Consider the following 20,525-nt stretch of genomic DNA (forward strand, 5'->3'; position numbering starts at 1 on the left):
GCCTATTATGGCAACTGATTGCATTCCAAGCTACAGTCAACTCTAGCAGGCATTGAATGACTGGAGACTTTGTGAATTTATAGATTGACATAATGTGCTGTCTCTGCTATTGCTGCTTTTGATCAGTTAGATTTATTTGCAATCTCATGTGGTGGGCATTGAAATGCCCGCCCAGATGCCTTTCCGCCTTGACCCATTCACCCGTTCCGCCTCGGTCTATGTGAAAGGGACAGTCGTTCCGCGATTCTGGTACATAAAATCGCGGCGATTTTGTCAGTGTGAAACTAGAAATGGCAAATTCATCAATTGAACCAAGTTACTTGAACCTACCACCTGAGGAAAGGCTGTAGGCCTAGGCTAGTAGTAGTCAAACTGCTTTAGACAGTTAGAACACATTCCTCCTTAACCATGTCACTTCTGGTCAAAAATAATAATGCAAAAATGCATTTACTTTATTTTAGTCATTGTGTGGGACAATATATCTCTTTCTTGTGCAAGGGTCAATATTTAAATGCCTATACTGGAAACTTTACAAGCCCTTGGCTAACTACCACAGCTCAGGTTTATCACTTTGAAATGGACTTTAGGCCTATAGCAGTCTGTCTTGATTTCAGATTGTATGATTATTGGTAGCATTATTATATAAACACACAGATGAGCTTGTTGACTGTTGTGTTTGGGGACATGAAACTCAATATCTCATTAATTCTCTTTAGAGGCATGTGCCAGATTGACATCAGGCAGTAAGGTCTTAGAATGGTAACTAGCCTAATGTTCATTGACATGACTGGAAAGGCACAATAAGTTGACTACTGCTTTGCAATGTAACACCTGGATGCTTGGAGATGCTGGAGTTCCTGAATGACTGCATTTCAGAGTGTGAAACAATAGGCCTTTTCACACAGAGATAACGCTAAATTTGTCTCGGGGAAACTGCGTAACTTTTGGAAAGTTCTGACCTGACCAGTTTATGGCAATACGTCTTTCAATATGTGAACCTTTTTAGAAAATGGAAGCTGACAGGAAACTGAAGAGAACCCAATGCTGCAAATACAAACTCATTGGTAAGTTATATGACATAGATAACGTGTTTTCCGCTGTTAATTTTATTATCATAGACACAGAGGCTAAAGATAGGCAACTTGTTAGCCTGGTAGTCAGAGGGGTTGACCCTGCACGGCTTCCGTTCCAGATGACTCCCACTTTACGTTGTACTGCGACGGTCCAATGAATAGCAGCTAGCAACAGTGAAGCTTCAACATTTACTACTTCGCCGATGGGGTGTGTTTTCCCTTAGTAGCCCAGTATAAACAATGATGAAATTAACGACAAAGACATCCTGACATCCACAACATAATCAATGTGGGTCCATCACAGTTTCGGTGACCGACATGGACACAAGTGACAGCAAGGTAAATGGATTTTTTCAGCTAGGGTGCAAAAGTAGTTGTCTTTTCCTAGCCGTGGTTAGCTACGTTAGCTAACATAATATCCGTTCTGCGGTAACATTAACGTCAGTGGGTGACTGTAATTGACCGGCAAAAACAAATGCATTTAGTTGTTTAACATGAAAACATAACAGCAAGATTATGTAATACGGTTAAACTAAATGTGATTTGTATCTGCAAGCTACTACAAATGAGATCCTGTACTAACATTCGCTCTGTGGTATGAGATAGGAACTGGAAACCCACCAGCTAACGTTAACGTTAGCAAACTAGCTTCTGTCACAGAAGCGTCTGATAGGCTATCACTGTATTTATTGGTGTTTCCACGTATGTGTTTTCAAAATGTTGTAATTTCCTGTTGTCATTTTCTAGTTAATAATGCTCAAAATGTGTTGGTATATGAAAGGATCTAACCGTAACGTTTAGTTATTTTGTAAAGCTAACGTTAATGTTTACTAGCTAGCCAGCTAAGTTTTGCATAACATTAACGTTATGCCCTCTGAAATTGGAACAGTGATGTTGAGCTATGAGCTTGGGATAAAGTTGGCTGACGGCAGACACGATAGTATTTTTCTGACTTGATATATTACGGTTAAGTGTAACGTTAATTCATCTGGTTAGAACAAATATTTACATCGCAACGAACTCTTCTTGTACAGTTAACGTACAGTGACTATCATTAGCTAGCTAATGATACAGTAACGTTACTCACTCATGAGTGGCTAACTTAGCTGCTTGTCTTGAAAATAAATAGCATCGGGTTAGCTAACTAGCTAACTTACAAAACGGTCTGATGTGAATACTTAATAATATACACGTTACCTAGCTATCAGTAGAGTAAACTGACTGTTTTGGCTTTACATTCAGCTTGTAGCCGTTAACTCGATGACTTAACTCACAGAGCAATACAGCTGGTGAAGTTATAAGTTAATGATCTGTTGAGAGCTGTCATTGTGTCATGATTAGGAGCGGAAGCCACTAAACATTCAGAGAGAATCATACGAAATTGCTCCTGCTGTTCAGTTATGTTGAACAAATTGATTGAATGGCGTTAATAGGGTAAACTTGAATAATAATTCGAATAGTGTCGTTGCATAAACATGATTAGCTGATTTCTGTAAGTCGAATATCTCATTGTTTTCAAGACATGATTTACGATCAGCAATGCATCTATCTCGATCTGTTTTCTATTTGAAATTGAAGCTAGTGCATTGGTTTCAGATTTTCTTTGTCTTTTGGGTTGTCATTATGTTCTATGGAAAGTGAAGGAGTTTGAGATGGTCTGAATTCCTGTGCTTGTGACTTCCATATTATTTTCTAATTTGGAGCACATGCTCCCTCCCCTTCTGTCTCTCTCTCTCTCTCTCCCTCCCTCCCTCCGCCTGTCTTCATGTTCATTTTGTCCCACCTCGCTGTATATTCCTACTGTCACTATACTGTACGAGAACAAGAGATCCTCTGTTCTGATAAGAAAGTGGAAACAATGATGGAGAGACAAAGGGCTGGAAAGACAAATGGCAAATCGCCCACCCTCATCTCCACATCAGTGTCCACTCCGCTCGTCCCCCTGCACATCTGGGGCTGACTTCAGTGCCACCCTGACAATCAGCCCTTTGCACCCAGACACGGACTGCCCCTGCACTGCAGCCTCAAAACAATCAAAAGCCTAACGCTCGCTCTGAATGAAGAATGGGGACAAATCAAAGCTATTCTTCTTATTCATTCTTTCTGAAGTAGAAGAATGCCTTCTTTTTCAGTCGGTCTCACTGCAACACATGCACACCTTTGGAGGAGACACAAGGGCCTAAATGTTTTTTAGCAGCGCATAGGAGGCCTCGGCACTAATCATGCCTCACCCATAGGCCTACGTATTATGTAATTAGCTTACCTTCTGTTAGCGACCTTAGAATGCTTAGCTTAGCGCTGTGCTTAATCCTGAGGCCACCTCTTTCCTTTTAACAATGCCTTAAAACAGTGCTGCAGCTTTAAAAAATTAGCTTTCAATTCCTAGTGATTTAATGAGCTTTTGTTTCCTCTCACCATCTTATCATAGGTCATTTGCATTTGGTCTTTTGGGAGCTGGTCCCCTTCGCATTATCGACTCTGGAGTTGCACGGAGAGGAACGGTTATAATAACGTTATTTCATATTTTCAGCTCAGGATGTCCAGAATTTGATTCATGGCTGTTGCAAGTCCAGTAGCCCGGCACACAGTCCAGTTGTTGGGCCCAAAGGCTGAAACAGTGCTACCCACAGACTATAGCGCTAGTGAACAATGACTGCCTGTATATAGTTTGAATTATAGATGCATTATGCATTCACAGTAGCTGTTGGGGAAAAAAACGTCCTTTTGTATTTTGAACCCGGTCAACTCAGCTGTAGGTTGATACAGATCAGCAGTGTTAGTGGTGGGCTAGCCCTGAATCTTTGTTTCAGTGGCTTACCATCCTGTCTGATTAGATCTGCTGAGTCTCTGCAGCTCTCACCACTGTAGTTTCACCACACCCTCTTCGGTGCTGCTAGCCCACTGGGACAGCCTCTCTGACCCTGCTTAGGCTTTTTGCTGCCCTTTCACCCCAGAATGGCCGCATTAATGAAAATCTGGTGTCTGCAACTATCCCACTGTTCGATGAATGAAATGTGAAGTGACTTGAAGGCTCTTTGGGTAAATCTATAATAAGGATTGAATAATGCACACCAGTGAAACGAAGTATCTGGCCCATACCAATGTTAAAATTGAAAAAGACATGCACATCCAGGCACAAGTTCATACTAGGTGCTGGAAAGAAAGTGAGGCACAAAAAGTCAGCGCACTATTCTGGGCCCAAACTCATTAAATGGTATCAACACCTGTGACATTCCAGGCCGAGCCCTTCCTCAGGCATGGCCTATATGACACAGTGAACAGCTTACTTAAACAGCTGTGTCGTCTGAACCAGCTCAGCATTTTGTCTGCTGTTTAGCCGACAATGTAAGAAAAGTGTTTCCATAGAATTAGACAGGGCACTGAAAACACAGTCTGTTTAGCTGAGTTATAGTTGAGCTTCAAACACACTGATTGGTACTGACAAGTATATGATTCCATTCCTAAAATGTTTAATGCCGTGCTCATTGTACAGTATGTTCTCAAGAATGTGAGCCTGAATATCTAATATGCTAACTGGTGTAGATGGCTTTTGATGTAGCCTTTAGCTTAAACCTTTGGCAGTTTTATTATATCAAAGTCCTGGCATACCGCTGTCGATGACTATGATGATTTTAGCTTAGAATTTCATGTAGGAAAAATTAATTGGGAATATTTTCACTTCTTGAAAAACTTGAAAATCCTGATGAAACAACACCGACTGACTAACACTGACAGAAATGACTATACTATTTCAGATCCATCCAGTCAGAGTGTTACGTGGATTTACTCATGAACTATAGATGGCTATATTTAACCTTAGTTTTCACGCAGCCACAGTTTCCAGTCCAGGGTAGTAGGGTGGCTTTGTGCCTCGGGATCTTACTGCTGACGACACAGTCATGACTGACGGAACTTTGCGTTGACAGAACACGGAAGCAGAACCAAGCACTGATTACCATCATGCAAACATCAAGGCAGTGGAGGCCCAGCTCACGCCCCTCTCATGCGTCTGTCTTTCCTCAGTATATTGGGCAATGTTTCCCCCAGTTGTTGTCTGATATGGCTACTTTCTAAAAGCACTCCCATCTTTTGTTTTGGTGACTCCACCTTATTGACAGTGACGTGAGTGTTTTGTCTCTAGTCATTATCCTGCTGTTACGTAGCTTTGTAAATGATTACTCTCTTCTGTGCAATATTTGGAGTGGCCTGATGTCAACCGCATTTTTATGACTGTTAATGTATGACATGAGTATTGTGTCAGAAGAGACTGTCCATGTCCAGGAGAGCAAAGGTCTCCTTCTGACTGAAGTTGAGCTTAGATGGTGGTGAGTCACTGTTTCTGGTCTCTTCATGATCACCTGTTGACCCTAAGTTTGCTGTAGTTTCAGACCAGTAGAATGTTGTTCCGCTTGCTTCATTCAGACTAGCAAACAGGGCCAGGGAGTAAGATTCTTTTAAATTATTCAGCCCTCTGTCTCGGAAAGTAAGAAATTCCCTTGTGAAAAACATGTAGGGCTCTGACACTTGATTCTAGGTTCTTTAGATGTTTGGAATTGGTTTGGAATTGAAATAGTGTGATGTGAATGAGGGGTGAATTCTCAAGTCACCAGGATAAAAAAGGCATACTTCTGCCTTGAACTCTGAAGGGACAGAAGGAGGAGGGGTTGACATTTGAGCTCAGGTCCAGTCCAACTTAAAAAAAACCGCACCCAATGCAGCTCCTTTTTTCCTCCGAAAAAGGTACATTCTTTTAGGTCACTGGCATGGACCACATGTGTCACTTCAGCAAAGTGTTTACTCTCTCACCTTTGTTTTGCTTTGTTCTCAGTAGCATGTAGGAATGCCCTGCAAAGGAGAAGGAATCTGTTCTAAATATTTGCTTAAGTGCTGTATCATTATTCAGTACTTTGTCCTCTTGTCCAGTGTGTGGACCAATCTGTGTACCTGCCACACCTCTCTTGTCTTGTGATAGCACCTACTAAAAATAGCCTCTATGCAAACAAGGCTGCTCCTGCTGTTAGTGTAATATTTGTTCATGATTATCTAAATTACCTTGACCTTACTTATAGCAACATTAAAGGCACACGCCTGAAAGGGAACTGTAGGCTAACTGGTGTAACCCACTTCTAGTGACTTATGCTAAGCTAGGCTAATGGTGTCAGACTGTGTTATTGTATGCACAGAGAACAGAAAGGTAGGTGTCCTTTGTTAACTCTGGGGTAGACGGCAAAAAGCTAATCGCTAATCTCCCAAAGAGTTGGCACGCTCCTTTAAGGTTGTGATTTTGACTGATTTGACATTGCTGTTCTGTTCTTGGCCTTAGGATGTGAAGCTTTCTGCCGAAGTGGAGCCGTTCATCCCCCAGAAGAAAGGTCTTGAGTCTGCCCTGGTCACCATGAGCTTGTCCGGAGAGGGTGGAGGGGGTGGTGGAGGCAGCGGGGTCGAACCCACTCCCATCCCCAGTTACCTGATCACCTGCTATCCCTTTGTCCAGGAGAACCAGCCCAATAGGTAAAGGTCCAGCCACAAACAACACACAGTTTGGTGTCTAAGCACTCCACTTTTGATGGTGATGGTGTAATTAGCAGATTACGTTCATTTTGTCATTTTATAAAATGATCATTCTCAACCTGAAATGGATACCATGCCAATAGAAAGCTGCATTAATGCCTTTATCTCATTGTAAAGGACAAACATTGAGGGGAAATCATTTGCACGTAAGCCGGTGGGATCATGAAAAGTAGACAGCCATAGGAAAACAGATGTCATGCTTAGGCAAATCTCCTCAGAGGAACGTACAGTTCCTATACAGGCTCAATCACTAGCATCAACAAATCTAAACGTTCTTGAGAGCTTTTGTTTCCAGTATAAAATACTAAGTAAACATATTCCTTTTTCATTCACAAGCTCAGAAGTACAAACTTGATTGTGTTTGTTTGGTTTTTGGCTTTCACAATGTAGATTACCATCAGATGAATCCAATAGTTTACTTGGAAAAATGCCATGGTCAGCTTGGTTTGTAGTTTGTTATGGCAAGGCTCTGGGCTCCCCAGTGGAGAGAGGAGTCCGCTCTGAGGTCGCCTGAGCTCTTGGTGTGATGTGTTATATCCTCAGCGCATCCGCCCTCCCCTTTCCTTCCTCTCCGGTTTGAATACCAGGAAATGCCCACTTTAGAACACTGGCCGTGAAAATGTCTGTCGGATTTTTATCAGCGCAGCGGCACGTTATCTGGCCTAGAGAGTCACCACTGTGTAAAGTCATGCACCATGATGCAGTTTTGAATGATTATCTGATGCAATGATTATTCTACTCAGAAGACAGGATGGATGGCTCATCTTTTTTTTACACAAAGTTATGAACTTTGTAGGAAGTATTCAAGGGCGATTTGATCATCATTGATGAATTTACTTCATTGTCTGCATTGCAGTGCTGTGGACATCCCCTTACACACCTACAGAAGGCCTGAAAATTAGGATAGTAATTGCAATTTACTAGGAGGAAAAATATGCATCTTGTATGTCCAGGTTCATGTATGTTTGTACACATATAATGTGCTGGTGGTTGTTTGTGTGTCTGATTGTCTGTAGGTCACAGACTCGATACTGAACATGTATTTTTTAGAGATGTCTATAATTTTAACAACCTTTGTGTTTATTTGTGAACTGGCCTTGGGTGACATGAAAGGCGCTCTAAATAAAATGTATTATTATTATTATTATTATTATTATTATTATTATTCAGCCCTGACACTGACCTCCTGCGTGCTCTCCTGTGTGTGCAGGCAGCTCCCCATGTACAGCAGTGACATGCGCTGGCAGCAGCCCAACCCCAGTCCCGCGGGGGGCCCCTACCTGGCCTACCCCATCCTGTCCTCGCCACAGCCCCCCGTCTCCAACGACTACACCTACTACCAGATCATGCCGGCCCCATGCCCCCCCATGATGGGCTTCTACCAGCCATTCCCCACCCCCTACGGAGGGCCAGTCCAGACCGGCGTGGTCAGCCCCGTCTCTGCCGACTGCAACGAGCGCCTGCCGCCCCCCAGCCAGACGTTTGGGGTGGCCGGCCAGAGAGGCAGGGGCATGACCCGAGCTGCTGCTCTGCCGAAGGTAAGACGCCACAACAGACTGGCCATTACAGGGCATTACCAGCTTTTCATTGACGTTTTCTTTTAGTCCAGAAGGAGGTAGAATATATGTGCAGGAAACCGATGTTACATGTCAAAATGTTTAGTAACATGAACTGTGCACAGAGTTGTAGCTATACCAGGCTTGCTCTCTGTGTCTATCCACAGCCCCTGCTTCAGCCAGTGAGAGGCAAGAGAATGCCCCCACGTCGCCACGACGTGGCAGTGCAGAAGGAGGTGGGTGCCTCAGGTCCAGACGGGAGGCCCAAGACGGTGCTGCTAGTGGACGCAGCACAGCAGACAGGTAGGAGACTGCACACCTAAGACCGATAGGGGTTTAACATGATCAGAAAATCCCTGTATCCGTCTTGCATGGAGATTTACTAGAGACTTGCCGAGGCGGCAGAAACCGACGTGTGATCTGAATGTATTTATACACTGTGATGCTGTGTTTGGAAGTTACACAGGATGAGACTTAAATATTGGTGGCACTGGTAAGATTCATTTGGCATGTGGTTCCATTCAGGCGTGTTTTCCATGATAAAGCATGTTTTGTAAGATGTTAACAGTGGACCTGGCACTTCTAGCCTCAGATAGATAGATGATGCACTAGACCATTGTAGGAGATATGAACAACACAAACATATTGTGTAAGCTGTGTCACTAGGGTTACATGGTACTAGGTAGGAAAACATGCCATTGGGTGTGCTGCTCAGTAGTGACGCGTTTCAGGCTTAAGGTTTTACCATCATAAGGGGGGAAGTGCCAACCTGTTCTGGTGAATTCCTGACCGCTGTGCTCAGAGGAGGAGAAGCGATGAGAAGAATGCGATCCTTCCAGTCTGGCGTGATGTGTGGCAGGAAACGATACTGATGATCTGCTGCTCTTGCTTCTCAACAGATTTCCCCGGCGAAGCTGCAGGACGGAATGTGCCGGAGTGTGGCAGCCCGCAGTCGTGGAAAAGCAAGCCGCGCCGCCGCCGGTCCTCCCACCCCGGCGAGTCGTCCAGCGAGCAGGGTGCCAGCGAGGCCGACATCGACAGCGACAGCGGCTACTGCAGTCCCAAACACAACCAGGCGGCGGCCCACGCCAGCGCTGCTGCTGCCGCGCCCCTGCTCCCCTCCTCCCGGCCCAACGAGCCCCCCGCCGCCGCACCCATGGTACTGCCCCCACCATATCACTCGGACACATGCTCACACACACACTGAGCACTGATCCTAATCACTAGTCACAAACTGATTTCTGACTATCACAAACTGATTTCCCGATATTTTGGGGCCGATTGGCGATGTACGATATATATCGATATTTTAAACAGAAAGAGCTAAGTGTTTCGTATTCACTCAACATGACAATTATGACAACACAACCAGCTTTAATTAGAATAATTTCAGACTGCTCTAACACAGCTGTGCAAAAAAGTGTAAACAATAACATAGGCCTACCAATACCAGTAGGCATAGTAGGCTACAGCTGCTCTTATAAAGCTGTGCAAAAAACAAAAGACCAATAAGTTGACCCTGACTGACAACACAGGCCTACATTGTACTGCACAACGCAATATTTTGGGCACAAAAATATTGCAGTGGCCTACTGCAGAAAAAAAAATGCAGTTTTTTTGTCACACAATGCAGTTTTTTTACCGTAAAGGTTTGATAGGCTACATTTGCTTGTCATGTAGGCCCTATGATGGCCTAGACATGTGTAACTTGCTATCGATAACAATTAAATTGTTTTAAACAATTAGGCTACTTAAACAACGTAACTGTCACTCACCAAGAGTGTGATAGACGCTACCGTCATTTTGTATGCGTTCATTACCATTTTTGCATGTTCCGGTTCGTAAAAAAAAATCCCTATGCACGATTGAATGGGGTTTCGGGAATCATAAAAAATGATGCCCCTGACTGCTCGCGAGTCCCCGCGTGCATATCCTCTTAATAAAATCAGCGTGTAGGTTATCTCCCTGAGGACTTTAGACCTGCTATATCTGCTAGGCTATGTACCAAAAATGACATTTACCGTGAGTCGAAGAGCTGTAAACAGTGTTGTAACTTAAATCTGCATGTACAAAACCGCTTGGAGCTCCAGTGGAGTTTTGATTTCACAACGAGAATTCTCGGTCTAGCCGTTGATGTGCAGACGGAACTAGGCATCAGTACCAACCTCTGATCACGGTAAACAAAATCTGACTCAGTGTCCGTCATGTTTGAAAGTTTGTAGTGCTGCGAGGGAGAACGTGAGCAGTTGAGCAGAGCTGCGGCTATCTGAATGGTCTGAACACAAGTGGCTTTGATAAAATGTCCCATTATTTGACATAATACCGGTATTACGATATTGTCTCAACTACATATCATTTTCAAAAATATATCGGTCGTAGTCGTAATACCGATATATCGCCCAGCCCTAGTTGCAATGTGGGAATCAGTATATTTATTCAGTGGTGGTTGTGGGGTTGCGTATTTAGTCAAAATGGTGGTCCCTGGTTCACAATCAGTTGAAAACACCTGCACTAGACCTTCACATCACATGATGCACACAGACAGTGGAAACTTATATACATAGACCTTGAGTGTCCTCTCAAGGGGAAGAGATAATGAAATGAGCCTGGTGTTTACTTACACCTCATAATCCCCCCTATTTAATTCGTCAGATGACCCTCACATATGACAAGATCAGCATATTTGAAAATGTGTTTGAGAAATGCAATCAAAGCTCATCAAATATGAACTCTCCTCTGACAGGCAGAGTTTGTGTAGATCATCACATTTCATCACTGTGTTTATTTTCCCACAGGCTGTTGAAGCTGGTGTTATGACCGGTAAGGCTGTTGACTTTACAGACGTTTTTATTGTTGTAACAGTGCTGCTTTGTTGTCCATGGCGCACTGACGGTGTGTGTGTGTGTTTATGTGACAGCAGTGAGCTGGGTGAACGTGGCCTCCCAGGCCAGCCAGAAGCCGTGGGGAGAGCGGAGCTCTCCTTTCCACAGACCAGCCAAGCCGCCCGAGCAGAGGAGCTTCTCCCAGGTAAGAGACTATTGCATTTGACCACTGCTCTCCACTACAAATGGGACATAGCAGCCTTTATTTAATGTAATGCTAAGAATCCATGGTAAATGAAAAATATAATCTACATGGAATGATGTAGTGTGTTGGCAGCAGCTACTTTGGTTTTCTCTCCAGCTGGTCTGAATGTGTGTGTGCTCTGTAGGATCTCCAGGTGGGCTACCAGGGTCGTGGCTCCCCGATGGGTGCTGCCTCAGACAAGGGCGTGTGTGGACCAAAGAGGCTCCAGCAGGGCACGGTGCAGCCCGCACCTCAGATCCCCGGCACCGAGCTCACTCCTGAGCCCCTCTACTTTGCGGTGAGGAAAAGCTATGAGGCGCATCAGTTTCCCCAGATGGATATCTAAGCACAGCACTGAATTTAGGAGAAGTAGGGTTTTTGTTCTTTAGTTGTTTGTGAAGCTTCTGTGTTCTAAGGTTTCTCTGTTTCTATCATCAGGATGAAGATGAGTTTCCTGAACTGGCCAGTGGTGAGGCTCCTGCGCGGAGTAGACCAGAACCGGTCCAGCCCAAGATGCCCAAAGGCCTGGTGAGTGGGTCTGGTGGCCTGGCAGCACCAAAACACACAACAGCACCAAAACACACACCACCACCTTGACCTCTGCCTCCCCTTGTGTGTTTTTATTTTCAGCTGGAGAACCTGCCGGAGAACTCGCCCATCAACATCGTTCAGACGCCCATCCCCATCACCACGTCCGTCCCAAAGCGAGCCAAGAGCCAGAGGAAGAAGGCGCTGGCCGCTGCACTGGCCACGGCACAGGAGTACTCAGAGATTAGCATGGAGCAGAAGAAACTGCAGGTCAGCAGACTGCCTCTGACTTTTAATCACAAAGCAAAACAAACAGCACACTGAGGGAGTGGCCTCAACACAGGAGCAATGCTGCCATAATGAAGGGCATCCTTCTGGCCCTACTGCTGCCTCTAGTACTATTACACTGTTAATCAATTAAAGTGTTATCTCATGACTCTGGAATGTAATGTCATTAATGGCAATATGTAGAAGTTAGAATGCATTTCATCCTTCTGTGTGTGTCTGTGTGTCTGTGTGTCTGTGTGTGTGTGTGTGCGCTCCCTCTATAGGAGGCATTGACCAAGGCTGCAGGGAAGAAGAGTAAGACTCCAGTACAGTTGGACCTGGGCGACATGCTGGCTGCTCTGGAGCGGCAGCAGCAAGCCATGAAGGCCCGGCAGCTGACCAACACCAAACCGCTGTCCTTCACAGGTATGCCAAGCCACTCCGCCGCACAGCACTGCACACACGCCAGGTAGCTAGTGGAGGCCTCGTCAGGGATCACAGGAAAATCACTGACCGGCTGTACTGTGTCGTCTGTTAGTCTCCATTCCAACACTGGACTTCCAAACGTGGCTGTGGTTTATGAGTTGGCAGAGATGTGTTTTTTTGGGTTGGTGAGATTGACAAAAGTTTCCTTTGTGTCTGACCACCAGTTGGCACTGCGGCCCCCTTCCATGGCAAGGAACCAGCTGGCAAGACAGCAGCGGTGAAAGGACAGCCCTACGCTGCCCCCCACAACATGCTGGACTCCTCTGCTCCGCGCATCAAGAGGGGCAAGGAACGGGAAATCCCCAAAGTCAAGAGGCCAACGGCCCTCAAGAAGGTAAAGAGCCCTGTGACCCTAGCACAGGTCAGCCCTTCAGACAGAATGTCTCATCTGCATTGCCACACTAAGCCAGACAGTAATTCCGGCATGTTTGTAACAAAATTCTGACATGATGTAGGTTTTGCTTGTAGAAGTTCAGCGCAGTTCAAAAAGAGGCACATTTCACACACTTTGCTTCGCTCATTGTTTTCCATGCATATTCTGTACTTAATTAAAAGAAGACATAAAAACCAATGACTTGATGACTTCTCAACCGAGCTGCCTCTGTCCCCAGATTATTCTGAAGGAGAGAGAAGTGAGAAAGGGCCGCTTCTCTGTGGACCAGAACGCCGCTGGTCCAGAAGAGCAGGGCGATGACGAGCTTCACTTCACAGACGACCTCTCTCGAGACGGCGTCTCACAGGAGGGTGAGTACTCGCGCAGTGCCAGTCAAACTCGCATGAGGGTCTTCACGGGACTTCACGGGACTTCTTAGACGTTTCAAAGTCACTTGACCTGCTCTTACAGTACCTTTGCTTCCTGTTGCTTTGCAGAGAACGGCCTGAGCATGCCCAGTGACGCCTCGCTGTCTCCGGCCAGTCAGAACTCGCCGTACAGCATCACGCCTGTCTCCCAGGGTTCCCCAGCCAGCTCCGGCATTGGCAGCCCCATGGCCTCCGCCATCACCAAGATCCACAGCCGCAGATTCCGAGAGTGAGTCAGACTGCCCCTGGCCTCCAGCGCCACTGGTCAGCACAGCTGCCTTGCAAACCCCTCAAGTAGAGAGAGGACAAGGCACCATGCCCCTGTCATACGGTCTCTCTGAACTGAAGACCTCAGAACAGGCCTGTGTGGCTGGTATCAGATCCCTGCTTCATGACATTGTCATGCTTTAGTTCATCAGAAAGATGATTGTTCTGATCATTGGTGTTCTTCACCAGTCCTGTCCATAGGGCGGTACATCTCTCCTCTTATCTGTAGATGCTCATGAGTGCCAGAGTTTTTTGTTCTAAAGTGGCGGTGCGCACTGCACACAGTGCTGAATTGTGCAGTGTGTGGGGCGCCGATGAGTGGCACGTCCTGCGCTCCACAGCACAATGTATGCCACGCTTTACAGACCCTGCTTTGTCTCCCAAAAATGTCTGCCGCAGTGAGCCCATTGTGCTGGCCAGGGCCCTGTCGCTCAGCTCCTGCGCTTGAACAATCGCTGGACGCCCACCGCGGCTCAGGCCCTCAAGCTGTGGCTGCTTCCCGTCCGCCTTACTGAGCAGGATTAAGATAACTGAGCTGTACATGAGTAAATTAAGTCCTCCATTGTGCATAATGCACACCAAAATGACAGTTGCTCATGGAAATTATTACATTACATTTTTAAATGGCATTGTACATTTGTTAGTAGTAGAATTCTCTATTTATGGTTGTTGGATATATCAGTTTTGCATTATCTGTTGGTAGCCTTTAAATATCCAAGCAAAGACATGGAAGTTAGGGGGCAGCCGTGGCCTACTGGTTAGCGCTTCGGACTTGTAACCGGAGGGTTGCCTGGCTAGGCATGACTGAAGTGCCCTTGAGCAAGGCACCTAACCCCTCACTGCTCCCCGAGCGCTGCTGTTGTTGCAGGCAGCTCACTGTGCTGGGATTAGTGTGTGCTTCACCTCACTGTGTGCTGAGTGTGCTTCACTAATTCACGGATTCGGATAAATGCAGAGACCAAATTTCCCTCACAGGATCAAAAGAGTATATACTTACTTATACTTAAGTGTACACAGCGTAGTAAGTGTAAAGGAGTGTTATTGGCTCTCTGTTACAGCCATGACCCTTTAACATGTTCTTGTTGCTCCAGGTACTGCAACCAGGTGCTGAACAAGGAGATTGACGAGAGCGTGACGCTGCTGCTGCAGGAGCTGGTGCGCTTCCAGGAGCGTGTCTACCAGAAGGACCCCACCAAGGCCAAGGCCAAGAGGCGCCTGGTCATGGGCCTCAGGGAGGTCACCAAGCACATGAAGCTGCAGAAGATCAAGTGTGTCATCATCTCCCCCAACTGTGAGAAGATCCAGGCCAAAGGTTGGACTCACCTAAATGTTCAAATGACAAAAATGTGTAATTTGTATGTGTAATGTGTGTAAAGTAGTAGAGCTCTCCCCCCTCTAATTTAATCTTTCCATTGGCTTTTTAATTTTTATTTTTTTTACAAATTCCTTCTAATTGGGACAGTACGTCACAGTATGATTTAGTAAGAACTTTTAACAGAATAAATTGAAGAAAGTAACAGTAACTTTGCTGATTGCAACAAGAAACATTTCAAATACCGTTCACAAGAGGGCAGTGTGCTCCATTCAATATGACTGTGGCACAGGATGGCTGCCTTGTGTGTGGGAAAAGATTCAGAAACACATAAATGATTACTATGTGTTGAAACAGGGGGTCTTGATGAAGCTCTGTACAATGTCATTGCGATGGCGAGGGAGCAGGAGATTCCCTTTGTGTTCGCCTTGGGCCGGAAAGCACTGGGCCGCTGTGTCAACAAGTTGGTCCCGGTCAGTGTTGTGGGCATCTTCAACTTCTCTGGAGCAGAGGTATTTAATGAAACACACTCACACATCTCTCTTCTTTTTTTAACACCCTCTCTCCACACACACACACACACACAGATACACTCTACAGTGGGCAGTGCTTCGACTTGGCCAGCTTCACTCGCGGTCCGCGCGTGGGATCACGCGGTATCACGTGACTTTAATTTGTATTTTTCCAGTGAGACGCTGCAACAACCCAAACAACCGGTGGATGGCTCAAGTGAGCAGGGTGTCTCGTAAAAAGAAATGGAGCCTGGAAAACCCTACACAGACTTCACTACAGACTTTAGCAGACTGGTTTAGAAATAATTTAATAGCCAGAAATATGCCTGCCCTGCCCTAATAAAGAAATATTTGGTTAACTGCGAGTGAATCCCGTTTGCAGCCGTAGAAAAAACGCAGGACAAATGAAACATTCTGGTTTTCTCCGAGTGCAACGATGATAGACAGACATCATTTGGACAAAATATAGAGCATATTAACCTCCGTTGCTCAGCCAAATGCCTTCCTGTTACGTCCTGTTATCACGGAGTTACAGGCGATAAACGATTTTTGATGGTCACAAGTTTACTTCATTAGCGGTTTATTTTATTTTTTTGATTATTAAAAAGTGTTTTTCATTTAAAGGTTTGACTTCGTGCTTATTCAGTAGAGCATCCTGAAGATCAATAAAGTATCCATCTATCTATCTATCTATCTATCTATCTATTTAGTGCTCTCCCCAATCCCAGACGTTCACATTGCATGTTTGTTTGTAATGGGTGCAACCGTGAGATAGGCTATGCGTTTGACGGCAATGAGTTGTTAACAGACATGAACCAAGACATATAGCCCAGCAGCAATCTAGGGACTGTTCGTTATTTATTGAAGGGGCCACCGGAGGAATTTTGAGTGCTTCAGTTGCAAGTTGCATGACCCTCTCTTGCCTGCTAGAAATTGTTCAATGACCCTCCGACAGAATTGTTAAAAAAAGACATGACCCTCCCTGCCAATTGTCGCTGTCTTCGCCCCGCGCCACAGCCACACACTGTGATAACGTTCTCAATCTTTCCCGTGAGCTTGCATGCTACCAGTCCTTCCTTTTCAAATGTGTTGCGCCTGTTTGCACAATTTCACAAATAATCATATGTGATTAATAATATGACAAATAATCCCTGTGCATGGGGACCGAAACAATACATGCTTTTTCCGTGTTTATCACGTATTTTAACTTTCCCCCGCTGTCTTGCCGTTTTAATGTTTTCCCGTAGAATATCCCATATTTTAATACTCTCATAACAGCCCTGCCATCAGGCCTGTCTCTGTGTTGCCCTGTTGCTACCCCGTGCCCTTCCAACGAAACAGATGTCTTCAAATCATCGTTTTCCTTGCTTGAAGATGAACTTAGAGTGATGTTAACCTATTTAAGTTTAACGTATGTGATTGTCGTGAGAGCACGATTCATTGGGCTTGCATGTTCGGCCTTATGTCTACGATCGCACCTGAGGCTACTCAGCTACAAGAGAAAGAATTTCCCCTGTTTGTATGTTCACTGCAAGTTGGCCTACCATAACTTACCAACTCTGCACTGTAGACCCTAACTGGCTATTTATATTTTTCTGTGAAATAAGCAAATGTATTTGTTCAACTTTATGAAGCATAATTACGCATAGGCTACTTGGAACATAATACATTTAACAAAGGACAGATGTATGTTGCTAGTGACAAAATATTAACTTTCACCAACCACGATGTCTTTGTCATGGGGAAGTGGGGGCAGCTCCCAAGCAGCTTTCAGCCATCTACTTTGAGAACATTTCAATTCACCCGACACTAATATATATATATATATATTCAAAATGTTGAAAACTATTTTGGCATAGCCTATAAAGCAGTTTAATTAAATGGAATGTTAGTTCTAAACAAACGAGCTACTTGGTGAGGCTTGGCCTCACAGATGCGCTCGTGCCTTAGATGGCAGGAAAAATCTTCACGATAGGCCTATTAACTAACCACCCGATTCACGTTGGCTGGGGGAAAGGGGAGCCATCAGACATTTGTGCCCAGTTAATCCCGCCCTGCCCCCAACAAATCACACCTTCCCACCTCTGACAGCTTAAAAGAAGTCAAGAGGACTCCTTACTCACAGACCTATTCACAAACCCATGCATTTTGCGTGTTTTGAAATCCTATGCAGCTACAGGAGCTTCCAATCGTGAGGAAGCAATTTTGCATTGTAGGCATAACTAACATGCAATAATGCCGCCAACAACAACCAAAACTAGGCTAATCATTGTCAACATGTAAATTAAATGTAACATTATTGTGAATCAAATTAAAATGTTCTCTTTTGCAAACGTAGGCATAGTAACAGAATAATTTAATAATGTTACAAAGATACTACATCAATCCATTATGTTTCATTAGGGCTACTAGGCTGTTTTGCCTTGATTCATTTAGGCTAGGCCTTTTTATTCAGGGCCGTATTCACAAAGAATTTTAAGGCTAAAAGTAGCTCCTAACTGGCGAATTTAGGAGCAACTCTTAAAAATAATGGGCGTGTCACTCCTAACTTTTTTTCACAAAAAGTAATTCACGAAGCATTTTAGACCTAAAAGTAGCACCTAAGTCTGGGACGGCTTAAGTCAAGAGGACTCCTAACTCACTAAGACCTATTCATAAACAGCTTTTTTGTGGCATTTTACGTTGATGTTTTGAAATGCGTAGCCTATGCGCAACAGGAGCTTCCAATCTCGAGGGAACAATTTTGCATCGTTTCATTGTGAATCAAATTAAAATGTTCTCCTCTTTGCAAACAAATACCATATGGTGACAGATTAATTTAATAATGTTGCAAAGGTAGGCTACTGCATCAATCCATAGGCCTATGTTTCATTAGACTACTAGGCTATTTGTTTTGCCTTACTCTTTATTCATTTAGGCTAGGCCTTTTTATTCAGTTATTAATCATCTTCCGTCCTTCAAGACTACATTTTGTGTAGCGACGCATTCTCCGACCTGTCACTCATCATCGGAAGAGAGGTGTTTGGAATTCCCGTTACAATCGTCCAGCCAATCAAGGTGGTCACTTCAGTCAAGCTCGTGCATGAGTAATGACGTCATCCATAGCCACGAAGACTCACTCCTAGTTTAGGAGTTGTCTGAAAGGCTTTGTAAATAACTTTTAAGAGAAAACTCCAAGCTAAAATCTTTAAGTGCGATTTAGGAGTAGTAATCCTCCTGCCCCTGATAGGCCTACCACAGCTGTAGATAGTGTGGAATGTTTAAGTAATAACACAATTCAATGTGTGTCTCAATTGTCCCCCGCTGACCACCTCACACATTTCTCTAGATTTTGCAACGAACTTACATGACACAATGCCATAAAATATGCCAGTTTTAGGACACAGAATAATGTTTGTAATGATACCAGGTAGGCCTCACGCTTAACAGTAACAAGTGTAATGAGCTATTCATTGTCGAAGGTGCATGGTGAAGTGAAATTCTTACTTTGGAAAACAAACATTTGCCGATATCATCACGATCATCAGAATATTGCAACAGATTCTGTGTTCTGGACTGCAGGTAACTTGTTAAGCCAGTGGTTCTCAAACTTTTATTTCATTCCCCACTTTGATCAAGGGGCATGACTGATGATAGTGGAGATAACGTGTTATCCCGAGGCTTTTGCAAGTCAGCATCTTAGACGGTAGTCTATTAAAAATATAAGTTTTTGATGTCCCAAACGGAGAGCCATACTTTATTGTTTTTAACGATCTCTATGCTACTCACAAAAATGTAGGCATGGGGACATGATGAAGTAGGCTATCCAACTGTCGCGGTGTTAAATTATTGTGATTACAAGCCAGTGGTTTTCAAACATTATCGGCCACTCGGACATCTAACTAAATGCAACAGGCTCATATCGTCCCTCTCACATAATGCAAAATGAAGACCAGTGTTTTGTCAAATTGCAAATAGCTATTCGTTTTTAACGATTTTTTGTGATAGTATGAAGTGCTTTTTTGTATAGGCTACTATCTTAATCTTGGAATATGGGGAGGGAAGTGCGCTGCCTGCAGTCAGCCAAATATGAATGTAATTCTCATGCATAAAGCAGATGTATTTGTTTATTGTACAGAAAAATAAAAAATGACATGTCAAGCAGTCAATTGACTACATTGCAGTCAAGAAGAAGGGCAAATTAAGACACTGTTTTGATTTTTATGAAGTTGCGTTACCCCCAACACTGACAATAACATAGACAGCAAATTAAGATATTTTTTCGTTTTGTGGAGCGGCACCGGTAGGCTATCAAAAGCAGATTTCGATTTTCGCTACCACCGGGTAGTCAAGCCTTAAGCCATACCCAAATAGCCTTAATCGAGGTAATGTTTAATTACGATTTATTTTGTTTTTGAATTGTGAGGCTGGGATTCCTCGGTAACAATTACGTTTAAAGGTAGCCTAGCCTCCTGCTTTTTTCAGAAGGGACGGCAGTCAGGCTACTGACAGAGCGATGTACAGTGGCAGAGCGACGCACAGTGGCTGAAAGTGGTACTAAAGCTTCACGCAGCTTCACGCCTCGTAATGCGTGACTGAAGTGGCCATTTGAAAGCGATGCCCACTGTACATGGACATGCATGAATAGTTCTGAGTGTGATTGTGTTTTCTCAGATCATGTCCAGTGTTAAATGGTGGGAGCATCTCAACCTTCTCTTCCCTTTGCTGTGCATCCGCAGGGTTTGTTCAACGGGCTGGTGTCCCTGACGGAGGAGGCCCGGAAGGCCTACAAGGACATGGTGTCGGCCCTGGAGCAGGAGCAGGCTGAGGAGGCCCTGAAGAACGTCAAGAAGGTGCCACATCACATGGGCCACTCACGGAACCCGTCCGCCGCCAGCGCCATCTCCTTCTGCAGCGTCATCTCCGAGCCCATCTCTGAGGTCAACGAGAAGGAATACGGTACGACTCGATTGACTGGTTTAGATTAGAGTGATTGAACCTCCTATGCGTTTTGGCTGCATAGTGGGGAGATTCTATTTAAGACAGTATGGCACATATGAGTTTGCACACTGTGTGCTAAGATTATTGATATGATATTTACATGTTT

The 20,525-nt window shown here is 44.6% G+C and overlaps 1 protein-coding gene across 6 annotated transcripts in view; it reads left to right on the top strand.

The window, feature by feature from the left end:
• The window catches only part of secisbp2l (SECIS binding protein 2-like), a 36,084-nt gene that overhangs the window by 12,373 nt on the left and 3,186 nt on the right, over positions 1-20,525 (top strand). The window contains exons 1-17 of one of the 6 annotated variants that reach the window (XM_048262672.1): positions 1,192-1,412; positions 6,397-6,584; positions 7,855-8,182; positions 8,326-8,503; positions 9,100-9,359; positions 10,996-11,020; positions 11,118-11,227; positions 11,412-11,564; positions 11,705-11,794; positions 11,897-12,064; positions 12,346-12,487; positions 12,712-12,881; positions 13,159-13,291; positions 13,418-13,577; positions 14,707-14,927; positions 15,285-15,439; positions 20,158-20,377. In XM_048262672.1, the coding sequence (XP_048118629.1) occupies positions 1,392-1,412; positions 6,397-6,584; positions 7,855-8,182; positions 8,326-8,503; positions 9,100-9,359; positions 10,996-11,020; positions 11,118-11,227; positions 11,412-11,564; positions 11,705-11,794; positions 11,897-12,064; positions 12,346-12,487; positions 12,712-12,881; positions 13,159-13,291; positions 13,418-13,577; positions 14,707-14,927; positions 15,285-15,439; positions 20,158-20,377 (2,722 nt within the window). In that variant the 5' untranslated portion in view covers positions 1,192-1,391. Of the gene's footprint in view, positions 1-1,191; positions 1,413-5,277; positions 5,399-6,396; positions 6,585-7,854; positions 8,183-8,325; positions 8,504-9,099; positions 9,360-10,995; positions 11,021-11,117; positions 11,228-11,411; positions 11,565-11,704; positions 11,795-11,896; positions 12,065-12,345; positions 12,488-12,711; positions 12,882-13,158; positions 13,292-13,417; positions 13,578-14,706; positions 14,928-15,284; positions 15,440-20,157; positions 20,378-20,525 lie in introns of those variants that run through there. The other 5 variants (XM_048262673.1, XM_048262677.1, XM_048262675.1 and 2 more) reach the window with 5 other exon arrangements.

Source organism: Alosa alosa, chromosome 14 (assembly GCF_017589495.1).
Source record: "Alosa alosa isolate M-15738 ecotype Scorff River chromosome 14, AALO_Geno_1.1, whole genome shotgun sequence".
Classification (NCBI taxonomy): Eukaryota; Metazoa; Chordata; class Actinopteri; order Clupeiformes; family Clupeidae; genus Alosa; species Alosa alosa.